The 12,885-nt window shown below is 39.5% G+C and overlaps 1 protein-coding gene across 1 annotated transcript; it reads right to left on the bottom strand.

Annotated features, from left to right (window-relative positions):
• Positions 1-2,376: 2,376 nt before the first annotated feature.
• LOC141601834 (uncharacterized) lies at positions 2,377-4,194 on the bottom strand. Its single transcript, XM_074422139.1, has one exon. It carries the CDS (start codon positions 4,192-4,194, stop codon positions 2,377-2,379), a length of 1,818 nt encoding a protein of 605 aa, XP_074278240.1.
• Positions 4,195-12,885: the final 8,691 nt, after the last annotated feature.

Here is a 12,885-nt window from a genome sequence, read left to right as displayed (position 1 = left end):
ATCTGTTTAAAATAAAAAAGGTTAAGTAGGTTATTCATGTTGATGAAAGTGGAATTGCTATGATGGAGTCATAGTCATTCACTGAACCTATTAAGTTGTCGATCACATGAAATCGTTTGCTAATGTTTCCGCCATTAGAACGATCATGTATGCCAACAGACGCACATGCCATGATGTAACATATGCTTAGAGCATAATAAGTCAATAACAAGTTAATTCCAATGATGGGCTTGTGAAAGCCTTAAAGAACATCTTTGAGATTCTTGAGAAGAATTAAGGATTCGTTCATATGTTTGGATGATAAACTACGTTGTGATTTGAAGGGTTGCACAAACTTTAGTTTCCAAACCAATTAGGATTTGTTGAAATCCTAGGCTGATTTTATTGACTTAAGAGTAAGAGACTAGAAAAGTGTTTTAGTTTCGTACATTGCAAATTCTACAAAAGGAATCTACGTAAATTGTGATAAAATGGTCAACGTAGGGAATAAGAGTAGATTCCTCTACCAAAGACTTTATCACAAGTTATGTGATAACAGTGGGAGCATCTTTCAAGTTAAAGAGCCCAAGTCTGGTAAGAAGACTAGACATATACTTAGATAAATTCATGTTATTAGAAATAACATTGAAAAGAAGGAAATAACAATTAATAAAGTTGGAATATATGGATACATGCACTACAAGGCTAAGACTCGTTAGCTACTGCATATTCTGTAGCTAATCAATGTTTTTCGGTAGCTAATTGCATTTGCTACAACATTTGCTACTGTTATGAAGTAGTAGCTAAAACCCTCGTCGCTAAATTAGCTACCTAATTAGCGACTACATTTAGCGACTGACTTAGCGACTAACTTACCTGTAGCTAATTTGGAGACCACTTTTGAGACTAATGTCCGTGTATCTAAATCTGCTACCAAAGACGTAGTGTAGCAATTTTTGTGACCATTTTTGAGACTAACTTATATCGTAGCTAAATGAGCTACCCAAAATTTACTGTAGCTATTTTAGAGACAAAACTATTTGTAGTTATTTTTGCGTCAAATTAACCTGTAGCTAAATCAGCTACGCACAATAAACGGTAGCTATTTTAGATACATAATGTTTTGTAGCTATTTTAGCGTCCAATTAATTAGTAGATAATTCAGCTACCCAAAAGTGAACAGTATCTGTTTTAGAGCATGAATTCTTTGTAGCCATTTTAGCGCCAAATAATTTAGTAGCAAAATGGAGACACATTTTGATACGGATGTGCATTTGTAGCTGATTACTATTGATTTTTAAGAAGCATGGTTAGCAGTAATGCATATATTTAACTAGTAACAACTAATAAACGATCAAACCAATTTTTATTACCGTCTCAAAATCCAAAAACAATGTGTCTTTTACCAAATAAAAATCCAAAAACAAACACCTCGTTTGACAATCCAAAAAACAAACATGTGTTTAGTATCACAATACTTCTAAAACCTGGTTGAAAAGTTATCAAATATCTAAATGAGAAGGGAAGACACTATTAACCATGAGCCGAAAAGTCTGAAGTGTTGATAGAGAAGTCACTACAATGTAATGCCTCTGACATACGCGCCATATCCTTTTTCATATCTAAAAGAGTCTTTTGAAATGCTTGCTTTTCTTTTTCAGTAGTCTCCTTATGCTTCTTCCATTCTTCTTGTGTAGCCCTGAGTTCATCTTGTGTAGTCTTAAGTTCTTGCTTTGTAGTTTCGAGTTGTTCTTCTAGTTGTACGACAATACTTGAAGGAGGCAATTTCTTACCCCTTTTTTTCAAGTTAGGAAGTGGGTAATAGAATTGAGACAGGCTACCCATTCCATATACACTGCCATCCTTGTTGATGCCACCAGTGACTTCTAAATATGCATTGTTATCTTCCTTGCTACCTTGTTTTCCAGCCTTTTTCTTATACTCTTCCTGCAATAAAGCCAAAGTTGAATGCAAAAAGAAACCATGTTACACAGAGTAACAAAAATACATCTATACTATAAACATTTATGAACATAAAATTGGGGATTAGAATAGATAACTTACCCAAACATTTTGTGCTTTATCGTCCACCCAATCTCCATCTTCTTTCATATGAGTTTTGCGAAACCCAGTCGGTAGGTGTAAGAATCTCTTTGTGAGTATCGTACTTTTTACAACATATTAAAAAGTTATATAAGTATAAATTGGTAAACCATCAAATACATATAAACCAGTGTATCCATTAAAATAGGTACTTACGTGACGACGTGCCAACTCTCGACTTGAAACAGATCCTTGGATATGAGCAATACCTTTGTTAGGTCCCTTTTTATTTTAGATGCTTGAGCAGACCTCTTCTTGAATTCACTTGTATGTCTTATTTTTTTGATACCCTTTCTAAGCTCTTTGCTCATCCATTTTCTCGAGTTTACAAAGAATTTCAGAAATGTTACGCTCTAACCGAACCATATCCTCAACCTTCAACAATGAGGAGCATATATCCCGAAAAAATTGACTAATTTCTGTCAAAGCTTTCCACACATTCTGAGGAAGAAGTTCTCTTAAAGCGATAGGAAGCAATCTTTCCATAAACACATGACAGTCATGACTTTTTAATCCAAAAAGCCGATGCTGTTTCATATCGACACACCTCCCTAAATTAGAAGAGTAACCATCTGGGAACTTCAAGTTATGTATCCATTCACATAATGATCTCTTTTGTTCCTTACTTAAGACATATGGTGCTTTTGGCATAACCTCTCTAGCATTTTCAGTGCTTTCATTAACATTCAGTTTACGACGCTTGCAATGTTTAGCCATGTCTCTTCTTGCACTAATAGTGTCCTTTGTTTTCCCTTTCACTTCCATTACTGTGTTTATTATTTGATCAAATACATTTTTCTCAATGTGCATAACATCAAGATTATGTCTAATCAGTAACTTACGCCAATATGGGAGCTGCCAGAAAATAATTTGTCTTTTCCATCCATCTGTCTTACTTTTTTTATTCTCCTTCCTAACAGAAAAATCGGTACCCTTAGGTAGGCATGAGACACACTTCCACACTTGGTCTCCATTTAATCGTGGTGGAGGTGATGATGTTTCTATCCTATTCTTTAGGAATGCACTTCGATTTAACCTATATTCATGATCTTCAGGTAAAAATGTACGATGGCAATCAAACCACGTGTACTTTGAGCCATTTTTGAGATAAAAAGATTTTGTTTTTCCCATGCAATAAGGGCATGCATATTTGCCCGCAGTAGACCATCCCGACAACATGCCATATGCAGGAAAGTCACTAATAGTCCACATAATAGCTGCCCTCATAAGGAAATTATTTTTTTTAGAGACATCATAAGTTAAAGCTCCCATTTCCCACAAATCCTTAAGCTCTGCAATCAACGGTTGTAGATATACAACTAAGTTTCCCTTAGGTGATTTGGGACCAGGAATTAACAAAGTAAGAAACATAAATTGTCTTTTCATACAGAGCCATGGTGGTAAATTATAAGGAGTTAGGATAACTGGCCAACATGAATACGATGTCCCAGACTTTCCAACAAATGGATCAAACCCATCTGTACACAATCCTAATCTAACATTACGTGGTTCAGCCGAAAATTCTGGATATGTTTCATTAAAGTTTTTCCATGCCTCCCCATCAGATGGATGTGACATTAGACCACTACCATTAGTGTTTTTTGTGTGCCACCTCATGTCTTCAGCAACACCCTTAGTCGCATAAAGTCTTTGCAGCCTAGGTGTTAATGGGAAATATGTTAGTACCTTTTCCGGTATTTTATTCTTTCTATATCGATCACTGTTACATATTCGACATCGGTTTAATTTTTCATCTTCATTCCAGAATAACATGTCTCCGGTGGGGCAGACATCAATTTTCTGACATGGAAGTTCCAGCCCTTCAAGCAACTTCTTTGTTTTAGAGTAAGTGTCTGTCATCTTGTTATCAGTGGGACACATATCTTTTAGCAAGGAAGCTATGTTATCTATGGCTCTATGAGGAATGTTGAACTCACATTTAACGTTTGTAAGTCTTGAGGCAGCTTCTAAAATTGATAACTTACACCCCTCATATAAGGGCGCTTCAGCACTTTTCAACATATCAAAAAACTTTTTTGATTCAGCATTGGGTTCCTCTTCAACATCGTCTATTAATTGTCTATTATTGATATTAGAACCCGATGCATCCATTGTGGGTTAATATCCGTATACTACCCTTTAATTGCAGGACTATAACGTAAATTTAAACATGCAATTTATAGTCATAAAACGATAAACACAATGAAATGATTAATGTATAGAAATAACCTCGGGTCCTTTAAAATTGCGGCGTAAAGAACAGAAATCAATGCAGATTTCCTCCTAATTGTTACACCCAAGACTTTGTCCGAGATATGCCCTTGTGCTAGAACAGTGTTCTCCGATTGCCTTGCAATATAGGGAGAACTGATGTGAGTTTGCTTGAGATGTGAGATCTCGGTTTCTCTGAGAGAAGAATGCTCTTGAAACCCTAAAAATTTAGCAAGAATGAATTTGGTTAGACAAGAGGAGAAAGCTCTCCTTTTGTCTTGGTGATTCTCGGCCAAACCGAGTGAGAGGAGCCCGTATGGGCTTTTCAATTTCTCTTCACTTAAACTCGCGGTCCGGTCCATCACTCGCTAAGTGTATATGACGTGGTCGATTATAAATGTTATCGGTTATCGGAAATTAAGGCATCGGCTAATAATACGGGTTATTTGAATTATTAATACGTGTCCGACAAAACAAAGTATTGTATAATTATTTTAATATACATTTAATTAAATATAAATCACGTATATTTAATTTTACGAATTAACTGGTTAATTCGCCTTAGCCCATGATATTTAATCCGTATTAAATATAATATCTCAACATCACATATTTGACTAATTACTTAGTCAAATAACTCGGACTAACTGGTTAGTCAATTTTTGGCATCTATATGACAAGTATTTTTTCATCTTGTCACATCTCTCGAACGTATCCTATAGGTGTGACTTTTAGGGACCAGTTGATCACCGCCATCCGTATGACAATAACGTCAAACTTATCTAGCAAGCCAACCGTTATTGATAAACGTGGATCAACGGATAATAATACCAAAGTATGCCCTTTGATCCTTTTAGAGGTTTATAAGTCCTTGCACTAATTGTTAAGGACACCAACCCCAACAAGCTCCCACTTGTCCGTACAAGTGTATGTGCAATGACGTTATCCGCACTAACCGGAGGACACAAGCTCCAACAAACTCCCACTTGTCCGAACAAGTGTAGGTGCGATAACCGATTCTCATATTCATTTAAAATTTCTCCCACTCAATGTAAAACAATTTGCAGATCTGGATCCACAAAGGTCGTATTTTACAATCGATCTGTATCTAGAGTGGTTTCCCCGACTAGAGAGTAACTTAACTGATAAAACGAATCCGTATCCGAGCATGGCCATGCATTTCGATTCTGACTCCTCGAGTGGCCCCGAGAAATATCGAGTACCGATAAAGGCTGAATATTTCCTTCAACTCGACTCCTTCCGATCTAAGCACAGCATGAAATGACCCAGAAAAAAATCTACTTGGCCCCTGTTACGGATGACCGTGAGAAAGAAACCAAAGTCACCCAAAATCTGCCGTAGTCTCAAGAGACAGTCGATAGTCTAAGAATCGACTCTTAGGATCACCATGGAAGTCCTATCCACGACCGGGCAACGAATGTTATAAAACATTTAGGACTCCACGTCGATGTCACAATTGCGTCCTACGAAATATCCGTATAAATCGCCTCTGTGATTGGTCGGTCAACTTTGTTGACTTATGGCTCGTTGAACCCACCATCAACCAACGTCACGAGAATAGTTGCGAGTTATCAGCTCATGTGGGCAATTAAGGACTAACAAGATATGATGTTTGTTCAGATCACTTTGTGGTGTTCAAAATTGTCGTACAATTCCACATGAAAAACAAAATATATATAAAAATATCAAAACGATGATGTCGTATAGAGTACAAAGGAGAATGAATCTGATCCATAAAAGAGTACTACAACTCAGGAACACGTTTGATTCCCATGGAATTTACGTGCCCTTCATGCTTATCTTGTCGTAATGCTTTAGTGAGAGGATCTGCTATGTTATCATCAGTAGCAATCTTTTCTATCACTACTTCCTTTTGCTCCACGTAATCACGGATTAGATGAGCTTTCCGTTGTACATGTCTAGATTTGTTGCTAGACTTTGGCTCCATAGCTTGGAAGATGGCACCACTATTGTCGCAATAGATGGTGATCGGGTCATTCGAACTAGGCACTACAGAGAGCCCATGTAAGAATTGACGCATCCATATCGCTTCCTTTGTTGCTTCGGACGCGGCATAGTACTCGGACTCGTCGTAGAATCACATGTGAGTTTGTTTGAACTCTTCCGGTGATCGCAGCGCCATTAAGAGTAAAAATGAATCCAGACGAGATTTCGAGTCATCTCGATCCGTTTGGAAGCTAGCATCTGCAGAACCGGTTGCGCATAGCTTTTGTGAGCCTCCATAAGTCAATGCCCAATCTTTAGTCCTCCGGAGGTACTTAAGAATGTTCTTGACAACCAACCAATGTGGTTCACCTGGTTTCTTTGTTGGAATCGACTTGTCATACTCAATGCATATGCCACGTCCGGACGTGTGCATATCATGGCATACATGATTGATCCTATAGCCGAAGCATAAGGAATCCGTGTCATGCGCTCTTTCTCTTCCGGTGTCTCGGTGCACGAGACTTGCTCAAATGCACCCCGGAGCCATAGGAAGGAACCCCTTCTTGGAGTTAGTCATCTTTGAATCTCTCTAGGACTTTGTCTATGTAAGACTCTGATCGAGAGACAACATCCGTCGTGGTCTATCTCGATAGATACGGATGCCTAGAATTCTCTGTGCCTCTCCCAGATCTTTCATCTGGAAATGGTTCTTCAACCATACTTTCTCCGAAGTTAAGAGAGGTATGTCATTCCCAATCAGAGTATGTCGTCAACATACAATATTAGGAAGACAATCTTGCTCCCACTCGACTTGATATATAGACATGGTTCCTCGACGGATCGAGTAAATCCATTTTCTTTTATCACTTGGTCGAAGCGATGATTCCAACTCCTTGATGCTTGCTTAAGTCCATAAATGGAACGCTTAAGCTTGCACACTTTCTTAGGATGTACTGGATCGATGAAACCTTCGGGTTGTACCATGTACAACTCTTCCTCCAAAAAGCCGTTTAAGAAGGCGGTTTTCACATCCATTTGCCAAATTTCATAGTCATGAAAAGCGGCGATCGCTAAGATAATCCGAATGGAACGCAGCATAACTACGGGTGCAAAAATCTCATCGTAGTGCAAACCTGGCACTTGGGTGAAACCTTTAGCAACTAGTCGTGCTTTGTAGATATCTTGCTGACCTTCCACAGAATGCTTTATCTTGTAAAGCCATTTGCATTGAAGGGGACGAACCTTAGCGGGTAAGTCAACAAGATCCCACACGTTGTTCTCATACATGGAGTCCATCTCGGATTGCATGGCCTCAAGCCATAGCTTTGAGTCGAACTGGTCATGGCACCTTTATATGTTGCGGGTTCACTACTCGTTAAGAGTAGAACGTCATCTATGTCATGTTCCTCGACCATACCGATGTATCTGTCCGGAGGAATAGAGACTCTTCCCGACCTCCTAGGTTCCTCGGGAATATTCACCGGTAGGGATTGAAGGAATTGGTTCCTCCAATGGTTGCTCGGTGTTTGGTTCTGGAATCTCCGACTGGTCGAAGGTTCTATCACTCTTTGCATTCTCGAGAAATTCCTTCTCTAAGAATGTCGCACTAGCCGCAACAAAAACGCGTTGTTCGGTTGGCGAATAGAAGTAATGACCACGTGTTCCTTTAGGATAACCTATAAAGTATGTCTTGACCGATCGCGGGCCGAGCTTATCCTCGTGTCTCCACTTGACATAAGCCTCGCAGCCCCAAACCCGTATAAAGGACAAGTTAGGGACCGTTCCCTTCCATAGTTCATATGGAGTCTTGTCAACAGCTTTAGACGGACTTCGGTTAAGTATTAGAGCGGCTGACATAAGAGCATAACCCCACAATGAATCAGGTAAAACCGTGTGACTCATCATGGATCGAACCATATCAAGTAGTGTTCGATTTCTCCGTTCGGACACACCATTCAACCGAGGTGTTCGGTGGAGTTAAGCGTAGGGCAACCCCACAAGTCCTTCGGTGTTGATCAAACTCGTGAGAAAGATACTCGCCACCACGATCCGAACGTAGTGTTTTAATCTTTCTACCTAATAGGTTCTGTACCCTATTTTGGTATTCCTTGAATTTCTCAAAGGATTCACTTTTGTGCTTCATTAAGTAGACATAGCCATATCTACTCAAATCGTCCGTGAAAGTGATGAAATACCTATAGCCTTCTCGTGCGGTGATTGACATAGGACCACATACATCCGTGTGTATGAGCCCTAATAGGTCGCAGCGCATTCCAACACCTTTGAAGGAAATCCGAGTCATCTTACCGATGAGACATGATTCACACGTGCCAAATGATTGAAAATCAAAGGCCGAGATAGCTCCATGTTTGATGAGTGTTTTACGCGTTTCTCATTAATGTGTCCCATACGGCGATTGCCATAGATATGTTTGATCTTTGTCACCAACCTTTAACTTTTTATTCATTACGTGTAATATTTCCGAGGTCTGATCTAAAACATAAATTCCGTTCATGGAAAGCGCCTTGTCAGTAAATCATATCGTGTAATGAGAAAATGCAAGCATTGTTTTCTATTACAAATGAAAAACCATGTTTATCAAGCGCAGAAACTGAAATAATGTTTTTGGAAAGACTAGGTACATAATAGCAGTCATATAATGACAACTCAAATCCGCTTGGAAGCTGGATCACATATGTCCCCTTGGAGATGGCAGCTACTCTTGCTCCATTCCCAACACGCAGGTCCACCTCACCCTTTACGAGGGGTTCGATGTTTCGGAGCCCCTGCACATGATTACACAGATGAGAACCACAACCAGTATCAAGTACCCAAGTTCCGTAACTTGCGTGGTTAATCTCAATCATATGAATAAAAGTAGAAGAGAGAGAAGACATACCAACAGGTTTAACACGACCTGCCTTTAAGTCCTCATGATAAACAGGACATGTGCGTCTCCAATGCCCAGTCTTGTGGCAATGATGGCATTCCATGTTTTCACTCTTGCTCTTTGTCATGCACGATGAGTTACTCGACTCACCAGGACTACTCTTACCCGAACCCGACTTCTTGAACTTCGCCTTACCTACTGTTAGGTTTGCCGGAGATTTGCCCTTACCTTTCCCTTTGTTTGACACAACGAGAATATCTGTTTGAGCTCCCACCGCACTTCATGTCCTTCTCGGTCTGTACGAGGAGGGAGTGCAGTTCATGGGGAGTTTTCTTCAAATCATTCATATAGTAATTCGCTCTGAATTGCGAATAACCATCGTGGAGTGAGTGAAGAATACGGTCGATAACAATATTCTCGCTGATGTTCTGATTAAAGGTCTCCGACTTCTCGACATTCTCAATCATGCTTTGAGAATGTGTGGGCTAACGGTTGGCCCTTTCGAGTCTCGCATCAAAGAAGCGAGTGGTATGCTCATAGGTCACGATTCTCGGTGCTTTCGAGAATTCCTTAGTGAGCGTGGTGAAAATCTTGTTTGCACCTTGGGCTATGAAGCGTTTCGGCAAATTGGGTTCCATTGCAAAAATGAGTACGTTCTTTACCGCACTTTTGACTTCTAAAGCGAAATCGTTATACTTGTTGATTTCGTTAATTCCAGCCGTGGGGCCTGGGTTTAACGGCATGGGATCAAGCGGATATCGAGCTTTCCGTCGCAGCGGCAAAGCATTCCGTAATCTTTGCCTCCCGATCCGCGAAGTTGGATCCGTCATTCTTGATCGAGTGGTGATTCATCTGACTCATGAAGATCCTAAGCCAGGACTCACGGTCCAATGTGGCACTTGGCATTGGGTTATCACTTGAACCAGCCATTTGATGTTTAGTAGTTTAAAACGTGATCTACACTGAAAAAGAAAGAAAAACAAAACGAAATAAGCAACTCATCGAGGTGATTTAAGTCTATTTTAAAATTCATTTTAAACATGTAGACTCTCGCACTTGCATAATTGATCTCCCTCAAGAATGATACAAGTGATCCCAAGACTCAATTTCAGTAAATTGATAAGCCAACTGTTTAGCTAATTCTTCCGGAAGAACTCTTGGTCGATAGATTTCCGTAAATCCTATCTATAGTCCACCATGATCACAGGATCGTACGAGTGACCATAGTGTTGAGATAAAATAGGTCAATCGGTTCCAACTTACCCGACGTAGAAGGGGTCATAGTATGCCTACCGACGAAGAAGGGACTCATTGGAGTTTGACCTATAAAGACCGTTCTCAATTTTAGTTTGTACGAGGAAGATCCCATCAACAAAATTATAATTCATTTTAAGTGAACGAATAACTAGCGTCTGTCGTGAATGAATTTATTTGGAAGATGGCTTAAAAACGTGTGACATGAGAATGTCAATGAAAACTAACTCGTGACCTCTATATGTGTCAGTTTTCATGCAATAATTAGGTGGTTTGGTTTTTAGGCGGAATATGATGCAAATTATCGTTGCGAAAAATAAATAAAGGAATGCAAAAACGTAAATAAAATTTTCCTAGTGTGGCCTATCCTAGTATAAGAACATAATACAACTTTGGAATCCACCGTTGGACCCGAAAAGCTTGTCTTGATGTTCCATCTTGATCCAAGTAGCGGGAGTGAGCATCGGTCTCCATCTTTGGTCTTCTCAAAAATTACAATTAAAATTACAAAATATAAACCTATTTACATTCTAATTAAAACTGCAATTACAAGTGAAAAAATCCAAAACGGAGATGCAAGATCTCAAAATACAACCAAGACCGTGCTCCATCATTACGGTAACACGTTCTACTAAGGCCACACTAAGTTACAATCGCTTGCAAAAATTAAATACGTAATAAAAGGCATTCACGGCATTCATAAATTAACGATAAATAAAAATGCATCAACTAAAAACAAATTCATTCGTGACATAATTCTGTAATTATGTTAAATTTATCCAAACCACCTTTTAATGATTAAAATTCGTGTGATAAAACCGCTTCTATCATTTAATTTTAATCTATTATAATCCGTTACTTTAAATATAATTTAAAATAACTTAATGGTACGTGTGTGAACCGTTTCACAATCATAGCGAGTGTACTATATCCGGATAAAGTACATATTGAAGCCAAAAGAAAATTTAAATCAAAAGAAACAAATTTTCAAAGCTGTTAAAGACGAAATCCCTCGATCCAGGGATTGTATTCTTTCATTAAACGATTAATAATAAATGTTGTTTCTTTATCGCTGTTGTTTGATTATCATACCTCGGGCAACCGAGATGGTGATGTCTCCATACCTGAGTGGTCCTGGTAAGGCACTCGGAGTATGGAGACATCACCATCTCGGTTGCCCGAGGTATGATAATCAAACAACAGCGATAAAGAAACAACATTTATTATTAATCGTTTAATGAAAGAATACAATCCTTGAAACCCAAACTGATAGTACGATACATTATTCCAAACTGTCTACTCAAACTGAAATGTAAATAAAAGCTAAACTACAGCGGAAGACTCTATCGTCACGTCGTGGCCATCCCAGCTATCCCGTATCATCTCTATACCTGCTCAATATCTGCTCACCATCCCCGAATGGATCACCGCAGTTTTCAAAAAACAACAGGGGTCGTACTAATCACACAATCAAACAGATAACAATAACAAGACAAACAGACAGTAGAACCGCCACACACACACACACATCCAACCAACCGTCTCAATCATCGATTGTCCACTTTGGACCAGCCCTGCCCGTGGGGGACGGACCGTTCCCACCTAAGCCCCGCTCATCGTACGAGCGATAACCCTGTCCATTAATGTGCACATCCCCTTTCGTGGCGGGTTCCACTAAGGGCGAAACTAGGGCGTGAGATCACTCCCACAAGTGACCCCACTCAACCGAGAACGCATCTCGAGAACCATCAACAACACAACCACAATCACAAACACAATTACAATCAACAAATCAATTAACTAACTACAAAGACATCACCAATATCCCATTATGGGACTAATGCGAGTAGGAAATCCTACGGAAAGCACACAAGGACGGTATCTACAAATTTGTCTCAAAACGCCTCCTCTATGAACTCTCCTCCTAACATAAACATACGAATACTACTATTCAATCACTTATTCACAAAAACCCCCAATTACTAAAATTAGGGTTTCACTAATCTTATCAAAACGTTATAAAAATTATGCTAGAAGCTTACCCTCGACGCAAGGAATCCAACGACACAAACTACGATGCAAACCGACCGTCTGAACTCCGGGAATTGTTAAGGACGCGATTAGGAAGATGACTGACTGCTTTCTCTCTTAAACAGGTTTTAGGTTTTGGTAAAAGTGATTTAGAATAAAGACGAATTGATTTAAATACCTTAATCGCGTAATTAACGAAACCCGAGAAAAACCCCCGATAAACCGGACACTCGATCGAGTACCCAAGGTACTCGATCGAGTACCCCCCTACTCGATCGAGTGCCCCAGCTACTCGATCGAGTACCCATCAGGTCAGAAACTGTTTTATTCTGCGACACACCCTTACTCGACAGAGTAAGGGCTACTCGATAGAGTACCCCCAAGACCATAAATACGGAGTATTACAGTCTTCCCTCCTTAAAAAGGAACTTCGTCCCCGAAGTTCAAAC

This window comes from Silene latifolia, chromosome 9 (genome assembly GCF_048544455.1).
Source record: "Silene latifolia isolate original U9 population chromosome 9, ASM4854445v1, whole genome shotgun sequence".
Classification (NCBI taxonomy): domain Eukaryota; kingdom Viridiplantae; phylum Streptophyta; class Magnoliopsida; order Caryophyllales; family Caryophyllaceae; genus Silene; species Silene latifolia.
This window is presented reverse-complemented; position numbering and strand designations above follow the sequence as displayed.

Excerpts from the sequence above, each read along its gene's own strand:
- LOC141601834 (XM_074422139.1), bottom strand. The coding sequence starts at position 4,194 with ATGGATGCATCGGGTTCTAATATCAATAATAGACAATTAATAGACGAT.